We start from the raw sequence: 27435 nt of genomic DNA on the forward strand, positions 1-27435 counted from the left end.
CTCTCTGCCTTCAGAAACCCTTCCTCTCCACTGCCTTCAGCTGCTCCCTCAGCAGGCTCAGGTGGTGCAGCAGCAAGGAGAGGAGGAGGCCGTGGTCTTCAGCACAGCCAGCCCCTTCTAGGAGCAGGGTGACACCTCTGTTTATCACCATGGGCTCCACGGGGCATCACTCGCCTCCCTGGGGCCTCCCTGAAGTCACCATCCCCACCACATCCCACACCTTCTCTCCAGCCCCATCACTCCCACACATTCCCACCACATATTCCCACCAGATCCATCATGTCCCACCCCTCCCACACCACCCTCCCATCCCACTCCCCATGCAGCCCACCCTCCTCCCATCCTTCCCATCCCTCCCAGCCACAGGCCTGAGGCTCCAGTCCCTCCCCACGGGCTGCTCACCCCACGCTGCCCCGTAAGGCTTTGGGGCACTGCTTCTCTTGGAGATTCCCCTCCCCAGCTCCATCCCTGCTGTCCAGCCCCCAAACCTCCTTTGGACAGAAACAAGAGGCCACAGAGGGATGGCTCCACTGGTGTTCATTGGGCTGGAGAAGCATGGAATTGCCAGGAGGAGCAGAAACACTGCTGCGGGTCCTGAGTGGGGCAGGAGAGGAGCAGGGATGTCTGGAGGGGAAGGCAGCCTGGGGGACATTTCTAGAGGATGTCAGAGGGGAACATGTTGCCTTAGGATTTTAGCCTTGCTATTTTTCATATCCTGTACAGCATTAGTGCATAACTCTAAACTCCATGGAAAGTGTTAGTTAACTGTCCTCACATTTTGGTCAGACAAAACAATCCCTCTAGGCCTGCAATTCAAGGACACCCTACTGCCTCAGGCCCAGAAAAGTACAGACAGAAGTGAATTGGGGGAGGGCAGACTGGGGCTAAATGACTGCATTACCTGAAGCTGTAAGTGGAGGATTAACCCGATTTGTAAATGGACCTAACTTACATCTGACTGAAAAACTCATGACCATTGTCCATTTTGGGTGTAGCCCCTCTCGGAGGCTTTGAGTGGCCAGGGTGAACCTTTTGAAGGCCTTTCATCAATGCCTCCTTTTATTCTCTTCACCTTGTCTGGCCTCTGTTCTAGGGAGCCAGCCCAAGGCACCAGGCAGACAGGGGCTGGAGGGGGCAGGAGGGCTCTGGGTGCCACCAATCCCAAATCTCCCACTGCACTGCAGCAGAGCCCAACAGGGCACACCTGCAGCCAGGGAGTGGCCAGGGACTGGGAAACCATCGGGATGGGATGGGATGGGATGGGATGGGATGGGATGGGATGGGATGGGATGGGATGGGATGGGATGGGATGGGATGGGATGGGATGGATGAGGAGTGATCCCAAAATCAGACAGAATAAAGTTCCCAACAGCAACTAAGGGTGTTATCAAGGGAAGTATTAGGCAGCAGGACTCGCAGAAGGATCCCTCCTTATTGTTCTGTGTGTTGTGAGACTTTACAACAGTATTATTCTGTTTACAACAGTAGAATACAACATTATAACCATACATTAAAAAGTTTTTCTTCTTTAGTACATAAACACCATTTTCCTAGAACCCATTGCCATGCATCCACTTCCTACTGGGAATCGTTTGATGGCCCTGGAGTTTCATTCAAAGGGGCTTCTGATGGTTGTATTCACTGAGTTCTATGATATTAAAGGTGACCTTGCCTTGAACTTTTCCTTTGGCCATGCACTCTTGCTTCTTGTCACAGAATTTGACACAAAAATACTGCGGACCTCCAAATCTGTGTCTGCACTGGTTCCTGCCATGTTTATCACCCTGGGTCAACATCTTTACATCCTTCTATCCATTTGCCCTTTAAGTCTTTAAGCAACTTCAAGAGTTTAAAATCTGTTATTTTTCAATCCTCTGCACACCAGCCCAGCCCTCCCACCTCCCTGTTCCACCATTCCCACTGCCCTCCTCCCCTGCACATCTCACTTCTCCCCACTGAATCCTTCCCACTGCAGGGAGCTGCTGAGGAGCCGCATGGTCTATCCCTGGATTCTCCAAGCACTGACGGCCCATCCACTCTGACCACAGCCAGGGGCCACATCCCACTGCCTGCCCAGCGTCCATCCATGGAATTGAGCACCGTGTCCCCACCTGCCACCTCACCCACTGAAGGAGACGATCTGTGTAACACAGATGTTACCACCATGGCCACACACAGTGTGACACTGCTCATCTGCCTCTGTGGGCTGGCTGGGAACGGGGCTGTGCTCTGCCTCCTCAGCCTGAAAAAAAGCGGGAACGCTGGCATCTTTGACCTGGCTGTCATGGACTTCCTCATTCTCCTCTTTGCCGTCCCCTCTGCCCTCCTTATCCTGGTGGAGGATGTGTCTTGCTCTCTTATCATGCCCTTGATGTACATGAACTTCCTTTTCCAGCTGTCCGTGGTCTCCCACTACTGGGCCCTGCTCTGGCTGATGCGCAGCAACAAGATACTGTTTATGCGTGAGATCTGGAACCTCTGTTGCCGCTGCGACCTCCCTGAGCACCTGTGGTGGGTGCTGGACAGTGCCCAATACTGGGCCTTCTTTGCTCTCTTCACTGTCATTCCCTCAGTGACATTCCTGTGCCCATCACACGAGCAGGAGCACTGCCGGGCTGCTTTCATTTCCATGTACACCCTCATCCTGCTCTTCTTGGCTGCACCCCTGCTCATTTCCAGCACAATCGATTTAATTAATGCCAAGCCCGGCTCCCAGCAGCAGCAACCCAAGAGGCGTGACATCGTTCTCTTCATCATTTTGCTCCTCACTCTCCTTCTTAGCCTCTGGAATTTCCTGCAGCAGCTCAGTTACATCACTGTGTCCTCACAGGTTGTTTTCCTGCTCACCTGCATCCACAGCACCATCAAACCCTTCATCTACTTCTTGGTGGGGAGGTGCAGGAGGCCCTGCTCCATGCGGTCTCTCCGGCTCTCCCTCCAGAGGATTTTTGAAGAGCCCGAAGAAAACAATGCCGACAGTGGTGATCCTGCCATGGACATGGGGGTTTGAGCCTGTTGATCCCTTCCACTACTCTGCTGAAGGAACCCAGGAAACTCGTTGAAGGTTTCCTTGGGCCTCCTGATTGATCAATATCTACAGGATCACCCTCTCTGTGGTGCTGTATTCCTGCAGGAGAAGGGAGCAGAGGCATTGCCTTGGCTGATTTTTGTGGGATGCTCTGCAGGGAGTACACTGGAGCATGGCTTTCCTCCTCCCTCCTGGATCCACATAGCTCCAAGCTGTGCAGCTGGGCTCAGTGCTGTTCCCCAGCTCTATTCCCCATGGAATGACCCTCATGGCCTCAGCCCCAGGGAATGAACTCCATCTCCTTTGGCTCAGCAGATGAGTTCCATGGTGTTTTCAGGGAGCTCATGCCTGTCCCATGACACGGAGTGGTGGATATTTCCCAAATCCCTGTGGGGCTGGTGCCTCTGGATGGCAGGAGAGGGGTTGGGATCACAGGGAGCATCCTTCCCTTTATGTCCAGCAGAGCCAGCCCTGCATTCCCAGCTGATGGGAAGGGACACCAGGTGGGGCTGCAGAGGTGGGGAGGGACAGCAACATTCCCTTATCCTTTCAGTGGGAATTTGTCACATTCTTGAATTCTGGAATTGAATCCTTGTGTGTAAAGTTGAGGGTTGATAGTGAACTCCACTGATCTTCTGTGCCTGTACCAGAAAGTACATGGAATATGGAAATTCCCATCACCAGATGCTTGGAACATTTAGTTGCACAGAGATTAGTGGGCTGTGCTGCTCTTCTGCAGAATTGGGCCCCTCCATCCTCTGGTTCCCCAGCATCAGTGCCCAAGGAAGCCCTTGACCACCTCCATCCTGAACCTGGCCACCCTCAGGAGGAGCTGCACAGCCACTCTGCACAGCAGCTTCAGCCACAGCCCAGCCTGTCCTGATCTTTGTCATTCTGTAACCACCCCTCAACCAGATTTGGATTCATGGTTTTTGTTGGATTCTAATGTGATACAACTGACTGTAGGACATGGGGTTACATGTTGAAGTATTAATGCTTGTGCTCACCAGAAGACCCTGAGGGAAAGGCACAGCTGCAGGCTGGGTGGATGGGAGGCGCCTGAGGGCTGAGAGGCAGTCAGGAGTGCGGGATGGTCAGATGGGAGTGAGATTGTGATTGGCTGGGGGAACATGTGGACAGCGTATAAGCAGGAAGCTGATTGGATGGTAGGACAGGGGGTCAGCAGCACTGCAGCTGAGCCAGCCAATGGGTGCCCTCCTTCTGTTAAATTCAGTTAGGCCTCAGTTTGGCATCATTGTATGAGAGAAAATGGCAGCAGAAGTTTGAGAAAAGAAAAGAAATTATCCAGATTCTCCTGAAAGCCGGCTTCACCATCAAAAAGAGCAAAGTCAAGAGACCTGCTCAAGAGATCCAGTTTCTGGAAGTGAAGTGGCAAGATAGACGGCGTCAAATTCCCACTGATGTCATCAACAAGATCACAACAATGTCTCCACCATCCAGCAAGAAGGAAACACAAGCTTTCCTAAGTGCCATAGGCTTTTAGAGAATGCACATTCCTGAGTACAGTCAGATCATGAGCCCTCTCTACCTGGTCACCCGTAAGAAGAACAAGTTCCACCGGGGCCCTGAGCAACAACAAGCCTTCACCCAGATCAAGCAAGAAATCGCTCATGCAGTTGCCCTTAGCCCAGTCAGGACAGGACCAGAGGTGAAGAATGCTCTACTCTGCAGCCGGGAACCATGGCTTGTCCTAGAGCCTTTGGCAGAAGGTGCCTGGGGAGACTCGAAGCCAACCACTTAGATTTTAGAGTCAAAGCTACAGAGAGTCTGAAGCCAACTATACCCCAACAGAGAAAGAAATTTTAGCAACCTATGAAAGAGTCCAAGCCATTTCAGAAGTAGTAAGCACTGAAGCACAACTCCTCCTGGCACCCCGACTACCAGTACTGAAGTAGATGTTCAAAGCAAAGGTTCCCTCTGCGCACCATGCCACCAGTGCCACATGGAGCAAACGGATCGCTCTGATCACACAGCGTGCCCGTATTAGAAAACCTAATCGCCCTGAGATTCTGGAAATAATTACAAACTAGCCAGAAAGTGAAAACTTTAGTCTTGCTGATGAAGAAAAAGAAGAAGTGACACGTGCTGAAGAAGCTCCACCATACAATGAACTGCCAGCAGAAGAAACGCGCTACGCTCTTTTCACTGACAGTTCTTGTCGCATTGTGAGAATAAAACGAAAGTAAAAAGCAGCCGTATAGAGTCCCACACGACAAGTCGCTCAAGCTACTGAAAGAGAAAGTAGATCAAGCCAACTTGCAGAGCTCAAGCCCGTTCAACTAGCCTTAGACATTGCTGAGAGAGAGAAGTAGCCAAAGCTCTACCTTTACACTAATTCATAAATAGTAGCCAATGCTCTGTGAAAATGGCTGGAGAAGTAGAAAGAAGCTAACTGGCAACGTAGAAGAAAACCGATTTATGCTGCTGATGAGTAGAAAGACATCGCTACCAAAGTAGAGAAGCTACCTGTAAAAGTCTGCCATGTAAATACCCATGTCCCCAAGAGCAGAGCTAATGAAGAGCACCAAAACAATGAGCAAGTAGACTGGACTGCAAAAATAGAAGTGTCAAAGATAGACCTAAATTGAAAACACAAGAGAGAGTTATTCCTAGCTCGGTGGGCCCATGATGCCCCAAGTCATCAAAGCAGAGATGCCACCTATAAGTGAGCACGAGACCGAAGAGTAGATCTAACCATAGACAGTATTTCTCAAGTTATCCATGACTCTGAGACATGTGCTGCCATCAAGCAAGCCAAGTGAGTGAAGCCCCTGTAGTATAGTGGGCGGTGGTCCAAGTACAAATATAGAGAACCCTAGCAGATCAACTACATCACACTGCCCCAGACACGCCAAGGCAAGCGCTGTGTGCTGACCATAGTAGAAGCCACCACTAGATAGTTAAAAACCTACCCTGTATCTCATGCTACTGCCCGTAACACCATCCTGGGCCTTAAAAAGCAAGTCCTGTAGAAACATAGAACCCCTGAGAAGATTGAGTCAAATAATAGAACTCATTTCAAGAACAGCCTTATCAACACCTGGGCTAGGGAACATAGCATTGAGTGAGTGTACCATATCCCCTACCATGCACCAGCTGCAGGCAAAGTAGAAAAGTACAATAGACTGTTAAAAACCACTTTGAAAGCATTAAGTAAGAGATCTTTCAAAAACTGAGAGCAGCATCTAGCAAAAGCCACCTGGCTAGTTAACACCCGAAGCTCTACTAACTGAGTAAGCCCTGCCCAATCTGAGCCTTTGCATAGAGTAGATAGAGACAAAGTCCCAGTAGTACATGTCAGAAGTTTGTTGGAGAAGACAGTTTAGATCAATTCTGCCTGGAGTACAGACAAACCCATTCGTAGAGTTGTCTTTGCTCAGAGACCAGATTCCACATAGTACATAATGCAAAGAAATAGAAGAACACGATGTGTACCTCAAAGAGATATCATTGTTAGGTAAGAGCTATGTGTAAATATCACTGTTTGCTAAATGTTACTACCATTGTCTGTGTATAGCTGTATATTGAATGTCTGATGTATGTGTTTATAGAGTTAGAATATATATATTAGTTTTAGTAGTAAGCTGACGATATGGAGATAAAAAGTAAAATGTCCTAGGCTGACTATATGATGCTTTTATCCCTAATCGTCTTGTTCCCTTTATGCTGAATAGTAAGTTTTGCACCTTTAAGACTTGCTCCAAAGATTGAGGGGGAAGAGGAGGCGTGCAGTTTGTTTTCAGACACTGAACTCACTCCTACACATTCCTGCTCCTGAACTGCGTTGTCTGCAGATAAACAGACGGCGGGACAGGGCTCTCTTTTTTTTTGCTTTTAGTTTAGCTAGCTGAGGCAAAGAAGTTCCCGAGACTGTAGGATTTTTTTCCTTTTTATCCCTTTCTTTAGACCTGTTCACACCTGCTCTGGACTGAACAACCATAAGAGCACCAGCAGCTCGCATTGGTGGGGCAGGCCGGGCCTAGGCCAAGGCATTTCCAGCACCAGAAAGACTGATAAGAGACTAAGTGAGCTGAACTGGAATCTGGGGAGGAGACTTTCTGGGTTTGTCATCTCTTTCAGAGTAGAAAAGAATTTTATTGTTCAGTATTGTTTAAATTTTCTTATTTAATAAACAGTTTTTTCCACTTTTCTCCAAAGAAGTATTTTCTCCCGGACCGGTTAAGAGAAGAGCGATAAAATCCGATTTCCTAGAAGAGCCCTTTGGAAGTTCTATCCCAAATTTGCCCTTAACCAAGACAGTGTTAAAGACACCCTAACTTTAAATGAATTGCAGAAACTGCTAGGTTCCTTAAATTGGTTGTGTCCTGGTTTGGGTTTGTCTACAGAGCTCCTACACCCTTTATTTGACTTATTCAGAAGAAATCCCCACCTGTACACACTTTGACAATTGACCCCAGAAGCTAAAACTGCCCTTGCACACTGTGCTCAAGCAGTAGAAAACTGACAGAATTGGAGATGGGATCCTGACAAATCTGTGTACCTTGCTATAACTGCTAGCAGTTATAACTAAATTTCAACCTTCAGCTGTTTTGTTTCAATGTTTTGTTAATGATAAAGACCCTCTGCATGTGTTAGACTGGTTATGCTTACCTTACACAGCAACAAAGACTGTGTGCACTGTTAATGATATGTTCGCATATTTAGTTAAGAACGGTAGAGAGCGACTACAAACTCTCAACGGCCAGGATCCATATACCATCTACATACCTGCAAGTAAAGATAATTTGGCATGGCTACCACCAGAGGATGCCAATTTTCAAATCATGCTTGCAAAATTATCTATCCATTGTCCCTCACATCATTTATGGACAGATATGGGTAACCTCCCCCTGTATGGAAAGAGTCACTACAGCACTGACCCCTGTCAACGGACAGTTTTCACAGATGCATCCAGCAAAACCAACAAAGCTGCAGTGATTTGGCATGGAGGTGACTCTGCCCAATGGCATAAAAGGGTATTAATGTTAAAGGATGCCTCTGCCTCTGTGCAGATTTTAGATTTGGCTGCTATCTGATATACCATTCAGTTATTTTCACAGGAACAACATAAAATCATAACTGATTCCTCATATCCTGCCAATGTTGTGTTCCATTTAGAATCTTCCAATTCAAAACATGCTAATACATCTTTTTATTACAGAGTTAAAAACATAGTAAACTTTGATTAACAGCCAGCTGCATGATTTTTATGTGTTGCATCTTCATCCCCACTCAGGTTTACCTGGGCCTATTCCAGAGGGTAAAAACTACACAACTCCATGATCCTTGTGGGCCCCTTCTAACTCTGGATATTTTATGGCTGTATTTTATGATGCCTATATTACATGATGATTCCACTTGATAATGATTCCACTGTGTTGTCCTTATTCCCTGGCTCTGGCACATCCTCAAAAGCCCTCTGGAAGGCAACACCTACAGAGGGGTGAATTCCTTTGCACAGCTCCCAGCCAGGAAGTAAATCAGAAGGAGGGCACTGCTGTTGGCTGAGGAGACAGAGCACAGCCCCATTCCCACCATCCCACACAGGCACAGCAGCAGCAGCAGCGTGACAGGCACTTTGCTCCACTGCCTGCTGGCACACTGGCTCCAGTTGTCGTGGCTCTCCTCATTCCAGCTCCCCTTGGATGCCTTCCCACAAGGCTGGCTCCAGCAGGCAGGGCTGGCTCCCTCCGTGGAAGGGGACAAAGTGCCCATGGTGACACCTCTGCTGCTTCTCCCCCCTCACAGAGCTGGAGGGGTGACAAACAGAGACACCAGAGCAACGCTGCTGTCCCCCAAACATGGCTTTCCCATCTTTTCCTACCCACAGCTTCCATGTGGAGCAGCACTGGGAGGAGTGAGGGACAGGACAGATGGCAAGGAGGATGTGGGAGCCTGGTCTGGTGTGCCTGGCACAAAAGCCAGGGAGATACCTCCTTCATGGCTGTGGACAGGACAGAGCTGGAGCAGGAACACAACTGGAGAAGGAGAGGATTGCCCATGAAGATATCAGAGAACAATTGGCTTTGGGATGGATCTGAGCTGGACTCTCAGGTGTCAGTTGATATCACTGAGCTGCTGGATTCCTTCAGCAGGACACCCATTTCAATATTCCCTCCCTTTTCCCACAATATTTCCAGCTTTGAATTCCATACAGACCTCAATTCTGCCCCCAAAATCCATAACCAGGTTCCACACAATGAGGGGGCCCTGATTCTGGTGGAAGAGAAGAGTCTGACCTTGTTTCCTCTTGCAGCCTGGAGAACTTCCCTGCACTGCACTCACCTCACCTCCCACCCTCCAGTTGCTGTCCCTGGGCAGGGATCTTCAGGAGGTTCCCTGGAATGGTCCCTTGGGAAAGGGGAGCGCAGCCTGTGGGGTGAGCCCGAGCAGCGTCCGGCGCGGGCTCTGTCCCAGCTCCTGCCACAGCCCCTGTTCTCCTGCTGCCTCGTGTTCTCCAGGGCTCTCACACACAGGCAGCTGCTTCAGAGCCTGGCACGGGATCAGGGCTCTGCTCCTCCTCTGCTCTTCACTCTGCCCAGCAAATGAGCAACAGGAGAGAGCCTCAGCAACCAGACCTACGGCCAAAGCACTTTGTCTCCATCTCAGCTTCTCTTCCATTTAAAAACAACTCCAATCCCAAAATCTTGTCTTTTGAACGGCCTGACCTTGAACCCTCTCACTTCTGGGCTGGATCCTTAGGCCCCTGCACTACAAATGTCCCATTAAACTTTGATGTCTGTTTCAAATCTAGTTTTCCCCCTTGAATACTGCAAGTTCAGTGGTACTTCACCTTCACCACACAGTTTCCAAGAGGATTCATGCAATAATCAATTCTGTGGCTCAGCTGGAGCCCTGGCACACAGCAGAGGGCTGATTTGGGATTTCAGCAATGTCATTTCTTCTGAGAAGAGGCAAATCCATGCTGCTCTCTCGGCTTTAATCCTTAGAAAGTTGCAGGTTTCCTTTGAGTCATTCTCTACACTCCCTCAGGAGTCAGACAGCAGCCTACAGTGAATTCCAAGGAATTCCTAGAAAGCTTGGGCGAGATGATTCCTACCCAGGCTGACATGTGCCTCAGGGATCTGGGATGCTCCTGCTGGAAACTGCTGGCCCTGGGACCAGAACTGTCACCTCCCTTCCTGCTGACTCCGTGTCTGTGTCCCCAGCTATGCAATCTCACATCCCCTCACCAGCCCAGTCCTTTCAAGGGCAAACACTTCATGATCCAGGAGCTGATGGGGCACCAGGAGATTTGGAGAGGGACTTTGGACAAGGGCATGGAGTGACAGGACAAGGGGCAATGGCTTCCCACTGACCAGAGATTGGGATCAGGTTGGATCTTAGGGAAAAATCCTTCCTTGTGAGGATGGAGAGGCCCTGGCACAAGTTGCCCAGAGGGGTGGGTCAGGTAAAAACAAACACAAGGGCTCCCATGTCTGAGGAGGAGGAGGGTGAGCCCTTATCAAGGGCTGGAAAGGGGATCAGAGCATCCCAAAACCTGCTCCCTAATAGCTTTCATTGCATCATCAAGGGCATTGGCAGTAATTAGGGTGAGCTCTAAGTGCTGATGACCTGGCTGCAAGCAACTGAGTGCTGACCTTCCCTTGGGCTGTGTGAGCCTGCATTGGAATGACAGAAATGGGAATTCTTAGCTCCATTTGCTTTCTTGTGGCCCAGGAGGGTTTTTTAAACGATCCCAGACCTCTTCCCAGAATGGGAGTTGTTTCTGAGAAGCACTCAGATGTATGCACAGTGCTGAGAGCACTTCCAGCACTGCCAGCAGTTCTCTGCTGCTAGAGGCACAGTGACCCCTCCGGGCAGATAAATGAGGAATGTAGAAACTTCCTGAGAGAGGGAAAGCATTTGGAGAATGTCCCATCTGGAAGAGTTTCTAATCAGGAGGAAATGAGGAGCTCTTCAAAGAAATCTGCACATTGAGCTACTTCCTCTATGGCAGAAAAAAAGTCAAACAGAGGAAGGGAAATTCTGACGCAACCCAAGATTAAATTTCTGACTTTCCCGCCAAGCCTTGCGAAACAACAGCAGGACAGGGCACAGAGAAGAACCAGCAGGACGGGAACGGGGAGTTCCTGGTGATCTGGGCACTTTCTCCTTCATGTCACTGACCTGGCAGCAGCCGCTTTAGGACATGGATCCCAAAGGAGCAAGAGGTACCAGGAAGCGCCGCTGATCTGCACAGACCCCTTTGCCTGCTGCTGCCCCACAGGGAACAGGTCAGTGGAATGTTTTCCTTCCTCCCTGCCCCACCTTCCTCTCCTCCAGCAGCTCCTCTCTTCCTGCCACCCTCTCCCAGTGACTGCAGTGCCCTTCCCAGCTCCTCTCTCTCTTCCTGTGCATCCCATCTGTATCCTAATACTGAAAAGGGCCAGAACAAACTTTCTAAAACAATGCAAAACATGAGGAAGCAGGAATTCTTTATCTGCACAGGACACAGATGGTTCTCGTCTTGTATTTTTTGTATGGTGAGACTTTACAACAGGATATTAATCCATTATAACCACATGTAGGTATTGGAAACTTTTTCTTATCTACTACACAAACACCATTTTCCTAGAACTCATTTAATCCACCTCCTCCTGCAATCCTTCTATGATCCTCCAGTTTTATTAAGAGGGGTCACTCTGATGGTCATATTCAATGAATTCTGCCACATTAAATGTGCCCTTGCCTTGAACTGTTCCTCTGGCCATGCACTGTTGCCTCTTGTTCCAGAACTTACCCCAAAATCACTGCAGGCCTCCTTATCTGTTCCTGCACGGGTTCCTGCCATGTTTGTCATCCTGTGTGCCAGCCTTTACATCCTGTGAGAAACAACCGCCCACTTTTTTAAATTTTTAAAGGTTTATTAAACCTTAACAAAAACTGCAACAAAAGGACTAAATAAGGAGAAGCAGGCCTGGGAGCTTCCCTCATGGCTGCCTACCACGTGGCTGCCTCATCTTCAAGAGGGATGCTTCACCTTTGATACCCCAGGTGTTGCATCAGCTAAACCTGGCCCCTCCCAAAGTCTGTCTGTCAGCCTTTCTTTGTGTTTATTGGTGGAGCCTGCCTTCTTGCAACTTGGCTGGAGGGTCAGGTGTTGTCATGCTGCACCTCCCCCTCCCCAGCAACAAGCTTTTGTACACCCCTTCTTTCTCCCTGTCCTAGATGACTCAGGCTCTCTGATGGGAACAACAGAGAGGGGGGAGAAGGGGACTATCGGCAGAACATGGGACATCTAAACAACAGAGTTCAATAACATAATTATACATATTAAATCTTCTATTAATATTCATATATTATTCATCCCTTAACTGTGAGAGCCAATCATCTCATTATCCATATATAACACATCCCTTTCAAATTTGGCCATTTTGCTTTTGAACAACTTCAGAAGAACTGAAAATGTTTATTCTCTATGTTATTTATCAGCCTCCTGCCAAACAGCCCAAACCTCCCACCCCACCATTTCCACTGCCCTCCTCCCCTGCACATCTCACTCCTCCCCACTGAATCCTTCCCACTGCAGGGAGCTGCTGAGAACCTGCATGGTCCATCCCTGGATTCTCCAAGCACTGACTGCCCATCCACTCTGACCACAGCCAGGGACCACATCCCACTGCCTGCCCAAAGTCCATTCATGGAGGTGAGCACCATGACCCCTCTTTTCACCTCACCGACTGACCGACCTGGTCAGTGTGAGATCACTGTCTCCAGCATGGCCATGCACTTTGTGACACTGCTCGTCGGTCTCTGTGGGCTGGCTGGGAACGGGGCTTTCCTCTGGCTCCTCCAAATTAATGCCATCACTGACTTTGTGGCATTCAACCAGGCCACCATTGACTTCCTCTTCCTCATTTTCATAGTCCCCTCCACCCTGCTCTTCCTTGTGGAGGAAGTGTCCTGCTCTGCTATAATGCCCCCAATGTATTTGAGCTTGCTTTCCCAGCTGTCACTGTTCACCTACACCATGGGGCTGTTCCAGCTGATGTTCATCAGCATCGAGAGGTGCAGGTCCATCCTCTGCCTCTTCTTCTGCGTTGGACAACTTTCCGAGCACCTCTTGTGGGTGTTGATGAGTGCCCTGTTCTGGGCCTTGTTCTTTGTTGTCACTGCTGTTAATCCCACAGTGACTTCCCTGTGCCAGTCACACGAGCAGGAGCAATGCCAGGTGGCTCTCACCTCCATGTACGCCCTCAACCTCTTCCTATTTGCTGTACCCATGGTCATTTCCAGCACAATCCTCTTCATTCATCTCAAGCCTGGCTCCCAGCAACAGCACAAGAGACTTGACATCGTTATCTTCCTTGTTGCACTCTTCAGTCTGTCCCTCAGTCTCTGGTCTCTCCTGCAGCAGCTCGGTTACACGGCTGTGCCCTCCCAGGTGGTTTTCCTGCTCACCTGCATCACCAGCAGCATCAAACCCTTCATCTACTTCTTGGTGGGAAGCTGGAAGAGAGACTGCTCCACGGGGAACTGCTGGAGACAGTGCTCCATGGAGAGCTGCAGGAAGCACTCCTCCATGCAGTCCCTAAGGAAGGTGATCCACAGGGTGTTTGAGGAGCCAGAAGAGAACAGAGCCCACAGAAATGTTCCCTCTGTGGACACAGTGCTCTGAGCCTGTGGATCCCTTCCACTGCACTGCTGAGGAACCCCGGGACAGTGGCTGAGGGATTCCTTGAGTCTCCTGATCAATAAATCCCCACAGGGTCACCCTCCCTGTGCTGGTGCATCCCCAGCCCCTTTCCAGCCCGCTCTGGGCTCTGATCCGTGCTTGGGAGGCCTCAGCCTTGAGGAGCAGCCCCTGGGCTCAGCTCCTGTGGCGCTGATCAGAAACACCCTCTGCTCCCAGGAGCTGCTGCTGTCCAACCACCTCCTGGGGTTTTATCCACAGCCTTGGAAATTACTGTGCTCCCCTGAATGCCACAGCATCCCTGCTCTCCCACTGTCACGGGAGCTGCCGGCCCCAAGTGTGGCCAGGGTGAAACATGGCTGAGAGTGACGCCCATCCCTTGGGGCCCTGGGAGCAGCGGCCCAAAAGGAGACCCTTGGAGCTCTCCTGGCCCAGCAGCGCTGAGCAGAAGCTCCCTGGCACTGGGGCCTCTCCGGGCTGGGATCTCTCCGTCTGCTGCCCTCGGCTGATCCCCGAACGCGCTCCTGGGCCCATCCCCCCAGGGCTCGAGGCCCAGCCCTTGGCACAGGGAGGAGATGCCAAGGGATCCACAGGGAGCGTTGCACTGCCTGCCAGGGGAATTTCTCACAGGCACCTTGCACTGACTCTGTCTGTCTGTCTGTCTGTCTGTGTGCACACACGTCTGCATCTGCCATGGCAAATGTGGCAGAGATGCTGCTCTCTCTCTGAGACATCTGAGTAACACAGGACTCTAGGTATCAGCCATAAATAAGGTTAAATGCTGCTAAGTGATATTCTTCTGCTGAATTGCCAAGTTTAAGGTATAACTGAATTACACTTAAGTTTGAGCACTGAAAAGATTTTAGGCCATTTTCCTTTTCATCCTTACCCCTGCTGTCATTTTGTCACCTGCGCTTGCACTCACACACAACCACACACACAGGGACAGCACTTTGGTGTGCTGGTGCTTAATATTAAACCTGGTTTAAACTGATTTCCTCGCTGGTGGTTTTGTGCCTTCAGGAATTCTTCCTCTGCCCTGGCTTTGGCCTCTCCCTCAGCAGGCTGGGATGGTGCAGCTGCAAGGGCAGGGGGAGTCCGTGCTCCTCAGCACAGCCACCCCCTTCCAGGAGCAGGGTGACACCTGTGTTTGTCACCGTTGTCTCCACGGGGCATCAACCCCCTGCCTGAGGCTTCTCTGAGGTCTCTGAGCTGGGGGTGTTCAGCCTGGAGAAGGGAAGGCTCTCAGGGAGATCTTAGAGCCCCTTCCAGGGCCTAAAGAGCCTCCAAGAACTGGAGAGGCTTTGGACAAAGGCCTGAAGTGACAGGACAAGGGGAATTGCTTCCCACTGCCAGAGACCAGGGTTAGGTGGAATAGTGGGAAGAAATTCTTCCCTGTGAGGGTGGAGAGGCTGTGGCACAGGTACCCAGAGATGCTCTGGCCTCCCCATCCCTGGAGGCGTTCCAGTCCAGGCTGGATGGGGTTTGAAGCAGCCTGGTCTAGTTGGGGGTGTCCCTGCTTGCAAAGGGGTGAGATCAGGAAAAAAAAAACAAAAGTATTCCCAAGACTGAGGAGGAGGAGGAGGGTGAGCTCTTAAGCTCTCATGAAGGGCTGGAAGGGGCACCACAGCACCCCAACATCTGGTCTCCATTAGCTTTTATTGTGTCATCAAGGGTGCTGTCAGTAAGAAATGGAGGCTCTGATGCTGATAACCTGGCTGCAAGCCTGTCCTGGTTTGGCACTGGCCAAAGGCCAGGCACCCGCAGAAGCCGTTCACTCACCTTCTCCTTCTCTCAGCTGGGCAGAGGAGAGGGAAACAAAAATTAACAAGGGACTCATAAGTTGAGATGAGGACTGGGAGAAAAGACACTCCAACAGTAAAAAAACAGGTTCAAATTTAATGGTATTAAGTAAATTTATTATAAACAGAGACAGAGTCTGATAATGAGAAGTAATAAAAAACTTTAAAAGACCTTTTTTTCCACCAGCCCCTGCCTTCTTCCCAACAACAGCGCAGGGAGACACGGTGAGGGGATTCTTCACCAGCATTGCCAGCACTGCCACTTAAACACTGTTTACCTGGAAACAACATGGGTTATCCATTAAACTAAGATAGAGGGCATATTCTGGTAGGAATTAAAACAAAAAAACCCACTGATATCATGATATAATCAATTGGGAGCACTCTGGGGAGTATCTGTAAAAAATCTTGAATATTATGGTGTATAAAAATGTCTGGAGATTGTTGTTTCTTTGGACTTGTCTGTAGCAAATAAATTTCCAATATGTTCACAATTTTGACTCAAAATTGTTATTAGTCTAACATGCTTTTGCTGTTAGACTTAAACATCTTGGTGTCAGAGGGGACAAACACAGGAATTGTGCTCCCTGGAGCAGCCATGATCCCCAGTGCCCAGAGCTGGGCTGGCACAGACAGGATGGCCCAGGGGCTCAGCATTCCCCACCCCGAGTGCTCTGTGAGTGTCACAGCAAAGATCTGCCCAGAGACCTTTAATTTTTAATTTTGTGAGCCAGGTGCAAAGGTCTCTCTGCCTTCAGCAATTCTTCCTCTCCACTGCCTTCAGCTGCTTCCTCAGCAGGCTCAGGTGGTGCAGCAGCAAGGAGAGGAGGAGGCCGTGGTCTTCAGCACAGCCACCCCATTCCAGGAGCAGGGTGACACCTGTGGTTGTCACCATGGGTTCCACGGGGAACCACTCACCTCCCTGAGGCTTCCCTGAGGTCACCATCCCCACCCCATCCCACACCTCCTCTCCAGCCCCATCACCTCCCACACATTCCCACCACATCTTCCCACCAGCTCCATCATGTCCCACCCCTCCCACACCACCCTCCCATCCCACTCCCCATGCAGCCCACCCTCCTCCCGTCCTTCCCATCCCTCCCAGCCCCGGGCCTGAGGCTCCAGTCCCTCCCCACGGGCTGCTCACCCCACGCTGCCCCGTAAGGCTTTGGGGCACTGTTTGTCTTGGAGATTCCCCTCCCCAGCTCCATCCCTGCTGTCCAGCACCCAAACCTCCTTTGGACAGAAACAAGAGGCCACAGAGGGATGGCTCCACTGGTGTTCATTGGGCTGGAGAAGCATGGAATTGCCAGGAGGAGCAGAAACACTGCTGCGGGTCCTGAGTGGGGCAGGAGAGGAGCAGGGATGTCTGGAGGGGAAGGCAGCCTGGGGGACATTTCTAGAGGATGTCAGAGGGGAACATGTTGCCTTAGGATTTTAGCCTTGCTATTTTTCATATCCTGTACTGCATTAGTGCATAACTCTAAACTCCATGGAAAGTGTTAGTTAGCTGTCCTCACATTTTGGTCAGACAAAACAATCCCTCTAGGCCTGCAATTCAAGGACACCCTACTGCCTCAGGCCCAGAAAAGTACAGACAGAAGTGAATTGGGGGAGGGCAGACTGGGGCTAAATGACTGCATTACCTGAAGCTGTAATTGGAGGATTAACCCCTGATTTGTAAATGGACCTAACTTACATCAGACTGAAAAACTCATGACCATTGTCCATTTTGGGTGTAGCCCCTCTTGGAGGCTTTGAGTGCCCAGGGTGAACCTTTTGAAGGCCTTTCATCAATGCCTCCTTTTATTCTCTTCACTTTGTCTGGCCTCTGTTCTAGGGAGCCAGCCCAAGGCACCAGGCAGACACTGGCTGGAGGGGGCAGGAGGGCTCTGGGTGCCACCAATCCCAAATCTCCCACTGGACTGCAGCAGAGCCCAACAGGGCACACCTGCAGCCAGGGAGTGGCCAGGGACTGGGAAACCATTGGGATGGGATGGGATGGGATGGGATGGGATGGCATGGGATGGCATGGGATGGCATGGGATGGCATGGGATGGCATGGGATGGCATGGGATGGCATGGGACGGGGATTGTGGCGGAGATGGGGATGAGGAGTGATACCAAAATCAGACAGAATAAACTTCCTAACACCAACTAATGATGTTACCAAGGGAACTATTAGGCAGCAGGATACGCAGAAGGGTCTCTCCTTATTTCTTTGTGTGTTGTGAGACTTTACAACAGTGTTTTTATCCACTATAACCATACAGACATTAAAAAGTTTTTTATCCAATACGTAAACACCATTTTCCTAGAACTCATTTCCATGTATCCCCTTTCTACTGGATGTCATTTCCTGGCCTTGGAGGATCATTCAGATGGGTCTCTGGTGGTGGTATTCACTGTGTGCTGTGATATTTAAGGTGACCTTGTCTTGAACTTTTCCTTTGGCCATGCACTCTTGGCTTCTTGTTACAGAACTTGCCCCAAATCCACTGGAGGCCTCCTTATTAGTTTCTTCACTCTTTCTAGCCACGTTTACCATCCTGTGTGCTCCTGCAGAACGCATTGGAACTGGTCTTTCCTCCTCCCTCATGTGTCCTAGAACTCTATAGCCAGGAGGAACAGAGACACTGCTGGGTTCCCTGGAGAAGTGGGCCAGAATCATGGTATTGGAGGGAAAAAGAGGACTCTGGGAGGATGAGAGGTGCTGGAGGTGGTTTCAGAGGGGTCAGGAGAGGGTCAGAGGAGGTTGGAGGGAGTCTGGATGCTGGAAAAGCCGGAGGAGAGCAGAGCCTGACAGGCCATGCTCAGAGTGGGAGACAGGCTCCATCTGGGAAACCTGTGGGATATGATAGGATGGGGTAAGGATGGAGAGCAGGGTGGGGATAGGAAGCAAAGATGAGGATGGGATGGGAACAGAATTAAGGGCAGCTCAGCTCTGCTTCCTTGGGCCTAGGCCATATTTTGGCAGTGATCATGGAGCACTATTCCCAGATTGGGAATACTTCTGGAAAGCACCGAGCTAACTCACCAACACTGCCAGCACTCCCAGCATTCTAGTACCACAGCACCACCAGCATCCCTCTGCTGCTGGAGGGACCATGACCTCTCAAGGAAGAGAAACGAGGAATGGTAGAAACCTGTTGGGAGAGTGAAGGAAATCAGGGAATAGACCTTCTCCCAGGAAGGACTGATTCTTATCAGGAGGAATTGCAGAGCCATTCACAAAGTCCACTTGGCAAGTAAGAAAAGAAAAATCAAGATCAGTAAGGCTAAGGCTGTGGAACACTTATGTAGCCAAAGTTGCAAAACCATTTCCGACTGCCCTGTGACCCCAGTGAGTCTTGGGGAGCAACAACAGGACAGGGCACAGAGAGGAGCCAGAGGGACAGGAATGGGGAGCTCCTGGTGATCTGGGAACATTCTTCTGCATGGTACTGACCTGGCAGGATCCACTTTGGGATAAGGATTCCAAAAGAGCAAGAGGTACCGGGAAGCACCTGTTATCTGCACAGACCCCTTTGCCTGCTACTGCCCCACAGGGAACAGGTCAGCGGAATGTTTTCCTTCCTCCCTACCCCATTTTCCTCTCCTCCAGCAGCTGCTCCGTTCCTCCCGCCCTCTCCCAGTGACTGCAGTGCCCTCCCCAGGTCATGCATCATCTGCACTGCAGTCCCTTCCACATCCCCTGCAGAACAGCCCCACCCTACCACCTCCCTCTCCCACCCCACCATTTCCACTGCCCTCCTCCCCTGCATATCTCACTCCACCCCACTGAATTCTTCCCACTGCAGGGAGCTGCTGAGGAGCCACATGGTCCATCCCTGGATTCTCCAAGCACTGACTCTCCATCCTCTCTGACCACAGCCAGGGGACACATGCCACTGCCTGCCCAGCGTCCATCCATGGAGGTGACCACTGTGTCCCCCACTGCCCACTCATCCACTGAGGGAGATGATCTCTGTGAGACAGATGTCACCAGAGTGGCCATACACAGTGTGACACTGCTCATCTGCCTCTGTGGGCTTGCTGGGAACGGGGCTGTCATCTGGGTCCTCGGGTTCCACATCCAGAGGAACACTCTGAAACCCATCACTGCCTACACCTTTGACCTGGCCATCATCAACTTCCTCTTCCTCATCTTCATGGTCCCCTCCACTCTGCTCTTCCTGCTGGAGGATTTCTCCTGCTCTGCCATCATGCCCCCACCATCCATACGCTGCCTTTTCCTCCTCTTTGTGATGTTCCACACCATAGGGCTGTACCGGCTGACAGCCATCAGCATTGAGAGGTGCAGGTCCCTCCTCTGCCCACCTGGGCTCTTCTGCCACCTTCCCCAGGACCTCTCATGGGTGGTGGTGAGTGCCATGCTCTGGGCCCTTTCCATCACTGCCATCGCTGCCATTTCTGTGGTGACTTCCCTGTGCCAGTCACAGGAACACAAGCTCTGCTGGGGGGGCTCTCATCTCCCTGTACATCCTCAACTTCCTCGTCTTTGCTCCATCCATGGTCATCTCCAGCAGAATCCTCTTCATTCATTTCAAGGGTAGCTCCCAGCAGCAGCAATCCAAGGGGCTCTACATCATTGTCTTCCTCACTGTGCTCATCACTCTCCCCCTCAGTCTCTGGAATTTCCTGCAGCAGCTTGGCTACCTCACTGTGTCCCCCCAGGTTGTTCTCCTGTTTGCCTGCATGCACAGCAGCATCAACCCCCTTCATCCACATCTCAGTAACAAAGTGCTGGAGGCGCTGCTCCATGGAGTCCCTCAGGGAGTGCCTCCAGAAGGTCTATGAGGAGCCAGGAGGGAGCAGTGCCCCCAGTAATGATGCCACCAGGCACACAGGGGTCTGAGCCTGTTGAACCCTTCAAGTGCCCCAGTGCAGGACCATGGGGCAGTGACTTAGGATCACCTTCCCACCTTTATTCCTGCAGGAGCAGGGAGCAAGCAGTGACAAGGGCCATGTGGGAGGGATGCTCTGCACAGAGCACATTGGAGCATGAATTACCTCTTCCCTCACAGTTCCTAGAGCACTGTTCCCCAAATGGATCCTTCCCAACACAGCTGTAACCCCAGAATTCCCCCTGGCACCTGTTTCCTGCATCCCACTGAGGTCTGATATCAATAAACAGCACCGTGAACCCTAAGCTGCCGTTGCCCACCTGCCAATGCTTCCAGGCTTCCTCTGGCTCCTGCTGCCAGCCTGGAATGTGGCTGGAGAGAGGGGACAGAGAGGTAGTTAGCCAGGAATTTTGTGATTGTTTAGAAATTTCTGTGATGAACTATGTTTAATTAGTTTAACTGTGGTTTTTTAGCTAGTTTTTATTTAGATCTATGTTGGCTGAGTGTCAGTAGAAAACTCTATTGACCCGTACTCCTTAGAAAACATAATCAATAGCTGGAGAATAAAATTAAATAAAGAGTTTTTAATGGTTATCGTATAACTAGAAATTAATTGGGTGTCATAGAATAAGAATGATAACTTGAGAGCATTAGGAATTCAGAGGTCTATATGCACCAGAAGACTTGATTAATAAATTCCAAGGGATAAATTGCAATGGCAATAAGAGAGCCATTTCCTATGGTTGTACAGCTCAGAAGACATACTCAGTGGTAACTGTCTAACCAAGACATCAAATTTAATAAAACATTGTTTAGCTGGCAAAAAACTGGGTTATGCATTAAACTAAGGCAACATATTCTGGTAGTAATTAAAAGAAACAAAACTCCTATACCTTGATGTAAGAAACTTGGAGCATTTTTGGTGTATCTATTAAAAAATCTTGGATATTGTAGTCTGAAATTGACCAGATGATATTGGCTCTCGCATTTATCTATTAGCCTATGCATGTTGTTATTGATTGTAAGTATTTAGAAATCGTATCAATTATAACTCTTTTTAGCTGCATGTTAGTCTAATGTAATCTATCAGCTTACATAATCACTGTATTGCTCACAGAAATTGTAGTGTAATGAATATAATATCTGTGTATCACTTATGGAAATAATAGTGTGATTAATGCATTGTGTTACAGACCTTAGCAAAACAGAAGATGTGAAAAAGGCTTTTCTGTAACTAAAAACAGTGAAAGGCCATCTGCTGACCAACTTGTCCAAGTGAGAACCATGACTCAAACCACTGGAGGACAATTAGAGAATACCATGTCAAATTTAAGGAGGACATACTCAAATCTCATCAGAGCATGTGAAACAGCAGCATGGAGGCACAAGAAGAAATAAAACATGACAGCCAGGATGTCAGGCAGATAAGCCGGAGTGTGAAAAGGAGTTCCAAAAGCAACAGAAAGTTTGCAACAATGTTAGAATAATGCATTAAACACAGGAATGTGCATGCATCTCACCGATGTAACAGGATAAAAATAACATTGTCTGTATACACACCACATCACCCCCACCCCAACCCTGTGTTCTTTGCCTGTTGCCAGAAGCAAGCCAGTGCAAGAAATACTGGCCTTTTTTATCCTATTACTATCATTATTATTATTACTATTAAAAATTTAAATACTTGAAGCGGTGAATTCTGTTTTTCACAATAGTTTATAAAAATGCCTGAAAATTGATGTTTCTTTGCACATATCTATGGCAAATAAATTTCCAACACGTTCACAGTTTTAACTCAAAATTCTCAGTAGTCTAACATGCTTTTGCTGTTAGACTTAAACATCTTGGTGTCAGAGGGGACACACACAGGGCTTGTGCTCCCTGGAGCAGCCATGATCCCCAGTGCCCAGAGCTGGGCTGGCACGGACAGGATGGCCCAGGGGCTCAGCATTCCCCACCCCGAGTGCTCTGTGAGTGTCACAGCAAAGATCTCCCAGAGATATTTAATTTTTAATTTTGTGAGCCAGGTGCAAAGGTCTCTCTGCCTTCAGAAACCCTTCCTCTCCACTGCCTTCAGCTGCTCCCTCAGCAGGCTCAGGTGGTGCAGCAGCAAGGAGAGGAGGAGGCACAGCCACCCCCTTCCAGGAGCAGGGTGACACCTGTGTTTGTCTCCATGGGCTCCACGGGGAACCACTCACCTCCCTGAGGCTTCCCTGAGGTCACCATCCCCACCCCATCCCACACCCTCTCTCCAGCCCCACCACATCCCACACCTTCCCACCACATCTTCCCACCAGATCCATCATGTCCCACCCCCCTCACACCACCCTCCCATCCCACTCCCCATGCAGCCCACCCTCCTCCCATCCTTCCCATCCCTCCCAGCCCCGGGCCTGAGGCTCCAGTCCCTCCCCACGGGCTGCTCACCCCACGCTGCCCCGTAAGGCTTTGGGGCACTGCTTCTCATGGAGATGCCCCTCCCCAGGTCCATCCCTGCTGTCCAGCCCCCAAACCTCCTTTGGACAGAAACAAGAGGCCACAGAGGGATGGCTCCACTGGTGTTCATTGGGCTGGAGAAGCATGGAATTGCCAGGAGGAGCAGAAACACTGCTGCGGGTCCTGAGTGGGGCAGGAGAGGAGCGGGGATGTCTGGAGGGGAAGGCAGCCTGGGGGACATTTCTAGAGGATGTCAGAGGGGGACATGATGCCTTATGATTTTAGCCTTGCTATTTTTCATATCCTGTACTGCATTAGTGCATAACTCTAAACTCCATGGAAAGTGTTAGTTAACTGTCCTCACATTTTGGTCAGACAAAACAATCCCTCTAGGCCTGCAATTCCAGGACACCCTACTGCCTCAGGCCCAGAAAAGTACAGACAGAAGTGAATTGGGGGAGGGCAGACTGGGGCTAAATGACTGCATTACCTGAAGCTGTAAGTGGAGGATTAACCCCTGATTTGTAAATGGACCTAACTTACATCTGACTGAAAAACTCATGACCATTGTCCATTTTGGGTGTAGCCCCTCTTGGAGGCTTTGAGTGCCCAGGGTGAACCTTTTGAAGGCCTTTCATCAATGCCTCCTTTTATTCTCTTCACCTTGTCTGGCCTCTGTTCTAGGGAGCCAGCCCAAGGCATCAGGCAGACAGGGGCTGGAGGGGGCAGGAGGGCTCTGGGTGCCACCAATCCCAAATCTCCCACTGGACTGCAGCAGAGCCCAACAGGGCACACCTGCAGCCAGGGAGTGGCCAGGGACTGGGAAACCATCGGGATGGGATGGGATGGGATGGGATGGGATGGGATGGGATGGGATGGGATGGGATGGGATGGGATGGATGAGGAGTGATCCCAAAATCAGACAGAATAAAGTTCCCAACAGCAACTAAGGGTGTTATCAAGGGAAGTATTAGGCAGCAGGACTCACAGAAGGATCCCTCCTTATTGTTCTGTGTGTTGTGAGACTTTACAACAGTATTATTCTGTTTACAACAGTAGAATACAACATTATAACCATACATTAAAAAGTTTTTCTTCTTTAGTACATAAACACCATTTTCCTAGAACCCATTGCCATGCATCCACTTCCTACTGGGAATCGTTTGATGGCCCTGGAGTTTCATTCAAAGGGGCTTCTGATGGTTGTATTCACTGAGTTCTATGATATTAAAGGTGACCTTGCCTTGAACTTTTCCTTTGGCCATGCACTCTTGCTTCTTGTCACAGAACTTGACACAAAAATACTGCGGACCTCCAAATCTGTGTCTGCACTGGTTCCTGCAATGTTTATCACCCTGGGTCAACATTTTTACATCCTTCTATCCATTTGCACTTTTAGTCTTTAAGCAACTTCAAGAGTTTAAAATCTGGTTTTTTTCAATCCTCTGCACACCAGCCCAGCCCTCCCACCTCCCTGTTCCACCATTCCCACTGCCCTCCTCCCCTGCACATCTCACTTCTCTCCACTGAATCCTTCCCACTGCAGGGAGCTGCTGAGGAGCCGCATGGTCTATCCCTGGATTCTCCAAGCACTGACTCCCCATCCTCTCTGACCACAGCCTGGGGCCACATCCTACTGCCATCCCAGTGTCCATCCATGGAATTGAGCACCGTGTCCCCACTGGCCACCTCACCCACTGAAGGAGACGATCTGTGTGACACAGATGTTACCACCATGGCCACACACAGTGTGACACTGCTCATCTGCCTCTGTGGGCTGGCTGGGAACGGGGCTGTGCTCTGCCTCCTCAGCCTGAAAAAAGCGGGAACGCTGGCATCTTTGACCTGGCTGTCATGGACTTCCTCATTCTCCTCTTTGCAGTCCCCTCTGCCCTCCTTATCCTGGTGGAGGATGTGTCTTGCTCTCTTATCATGCCCTTGATGTACATGAACTTCCTTTTCCAGCTGTCCGTGGTCTCCCACTACTGGGCCCTGCTCTGGCTGATGCGCAGCAACAAGATACTGTTTATGCGTGAGATCTGGAACCTCTGTTGCCGCTGCGACCTCCCTGAGCACCTGTGGTGGGTGCTGGACAGTGCCCAATACTGGGCCTTCTTTGCTCTCTTCACTGTCATTCCCTCAGTGACATTCCTGTGCCCATCACACGAGCAGGAGCACTGCCGGGCTGCTTTCATTTCCATGTACACCCTCATCCTGCTCTTCTTGGCTGCACCCCTGCTCATTTCCAGCACAATCGATTTAATTAATGCCAAGCCCGGCTCCCAGCAGCAGCAACCCAAGAGGCGTGACATCGTTCTCTTCATCATTTTGCTCCTCACTCTCCTTCTCAGCCTCTGGAATTTCCTGCAGCAGCTCAGTTACATCACTGTGTCCTCACAGGTTGTTTTCCTGCTCACCTGCATCCACAGCACCATCAAACCCTTCATCTACTTCTTGGTGGAGAGGTGCAGGAGGCCCTGCTCCATGTGGTCCCTCCGGCTCTCCCTCCAGAGGATTTTTGAAGAGCCAGAAGAAAACAATGCCGACAGTGGTGATCCTGCCATGGACATGGGGGTTTGAGCCTGTTGATCCCTTCCACTACTCTGCTGAAGGAACCCAGGAAACTCGTTGAAGGTTTCCTTGGGCCTCCTGATTGATCAATATCTACAGGATCACCCTCTCTATGGTGCTGTATTCCTGCAGGAGAAGGGAGCAGAGGCACTGCCTTGGGTGATTTTTGTGGGATGCTCTGCAGGGAGTACACTGGAGCATGGCTTTCCTCCTCCCTGCTGGATCCACATAGCTCCAAGCAGTGCAGCTGGGCTCAGTGCTGTTCCCCAGCTCTATTCCTCATGGAATGACCCTCATGGCCTCAGCCCCAGGGAATGAACTCCATCTCCTTGGGCTCAGCAGATGAGTTCCATGGTGTTTTCAGGGAGCTCATGCCTGTCCTGTGACACAATGTGGCAGTGATTTCCCAAATCCCTGTGGGGCTGGTGCCTCTGGATGGCAGGAGAGGGGTTGGGATCACAGGGAGCATCCTTCCCTTTCTGTCCAGCAGAGCCAGCCCTGCATTCCCAGCTGATGGGAAGGGACACCAGGTGGGGCGGCAGAGGTGGGGAGGGACAGCAACATTCCCTTTTCCTCTTAGTGGGAATTTGTCACATTCTTGAATTCTGGAATTGAATCCTTGTGTGTAAAGTTGAGGGTTGATAGTGAACTCCACTGAACTCTTGTGCCTGTACCAGAAAGTACATGGAATATGGAAATTCCCATCACCAGATGCTTGGAACATTTAGTTGCACAGAGATTAGGGGGTTGTGCTGCTCTTCTGCAGAATTGGGCCCCTCCATCCTCTGGTTCCCCAGCATCAATGCCCAAGGAAGCCCTTGACCACCTCCATCCTGAACCTGGCCACCCTCAGGAGGAGCTGCACAGCCACTCTGCACAGCAGCTTCAGCCACAGTCCAGCCTGTCCTGATCTTTGTCATTCTGTAACCACCCCTCAACCAGATTTGGATTCATGGTTTTTGTTGGATTCTAATGTGATACAACTGACTGTAGGACATGGGGTTACATGTTGAAGTATTAATGCTTGTGCTCACCAGAAGACCCTGAGGGAAAGGCACAGCTGCAGGCTGGGTGGATGGGAGGTGCCTGAGGGCTGAGAGGCAGTCAGGAGTGCGGGATAGTCAGATGGGAGTGAGATTGTGATTGGCTGGGGGAACATGTGGACAGCGTATAAGCAGGAAGCTGATTGGATGGTAGGACAGGGGGTCAGCAGCACGGCAGCTGAGCCAGCCAATGGGTGCCCTCCTTCTGTTAAATTCAGTTAGGCCTCAGTTTGGTTCCCATTATGTCAGGTTGAGATTAAAGGCATAAACAGCGGCTGATTTTTACAATGAAACGATCTCATTCGGATGCATAAGGGGGTCTGTGTCGCTTTGTTCCAAGTGCTACAAATGGCAGGCCTGAATTGGGAGCTATAAAGGCAGCACAGGATGTGCTGTCCAATCGAGTAGCAGCTTCCACTAGGTCAAGGAACCGGCCGAGAAGAGTCTGGAAAAAGTATCTGAGGAAGGATCCAAGAGAAGTTCAGGAAGGAACTCAAGAATTTAAAAGTGCACAAACCTCTTCTAGGGGGTGAGTAGGCATGTGGGAGAAAGTACTGGAGGTGGAATATCCCTGGAACAAAGCAGGAGCTTGGGCTAGGTAAGGCAGCTCCTACATCAGCAATCGATTAATATGGCTGGTGTGAAACTAAGGACCTTGCTGGACTGGGTGCCTAATCAAATTAAAGATTTTTCCCTTTAGTGGCCCCTTTGATCAGCAACCTGGCAAGCAATACAGCAGAGACTTTTTGATATCGCCAGGGGTGGCGATGCCGAAGCTTGCAGCCGCCTCACTCATGGGGGACAATCATGGTGGCCATTAAAGGAAGTCACGTGAATGTCGGCCATTTCGCAGCTTCAGACATTAATTCCCCCAAACCCTCAGTGCCCCCAGAACCCGTATACAATCCCGAGATTAATCCAGAATCTGCAGAATTGCCTTACCCCCAGATCAACCCAGGCCCTGCAGGACTGCCTTACCCCAATACAAATTCCTGCATGGCAGGACCCCTCGGCACGGAACTCTCATTTCAGGAGTGGGCAGCAGCTCCCT

At 50.2% G+C, this 27435-nt stretch overlaps 1 protein-coding gene and 1 long non-coding RNA gene across 2 annotated transcripts; one reads left to right on the forward strand and one right to left on the reverse strand.

Moving 5' to 3' along the window:
• Positions 1-522: 522 nt before the first annotated feature.
• On the reverse strand, positions 523-12496 carry LOC132328575 (uncharacterized). Its single transcript, XR_009486811.1, has 2 exons — positions 11793-12496; positions 523-9583 (listed from the first exon to the last, which is right to left on the reverse strand). It is a non-coding gene; the product is annotated as an uncharacterized LOC132328575 (long non-coding RNA).
• On the forward strand, positions 9582-26698 carry LOC132328553 (mas-related G-protein coupled receptor member H-like). The gene is given in 4 exon segments (XM_059848476.1): positions 9582-11286; positions 12582-12698; positions 24317-24586; positions 24589-26698. Coding segments are annotated over 3 exon segments (1038 nt in total). The 5' UTR covers positions 9582-11286; positions 12582-12692; the 3' UTR covers positions 25351-26698.
• The last annotated feature ends 737 nt before the right edge of the window (positions 26699-27435 follow it).

This window comes from Haemorhous mexicanus, chromosome 6 (genome assembly GCF_027477595.1).
Source record: "Haemorhous mexicanus isolate bHaeMex1 chromosome 6, bHaeMex1.pri, whole genome shotgun sequence".
NCBI lineage: Eukaryota > Metazoa > Chordata > Aves > Passeriformes > Fringillidae > Haemorhous > Haemorhous mexicanus.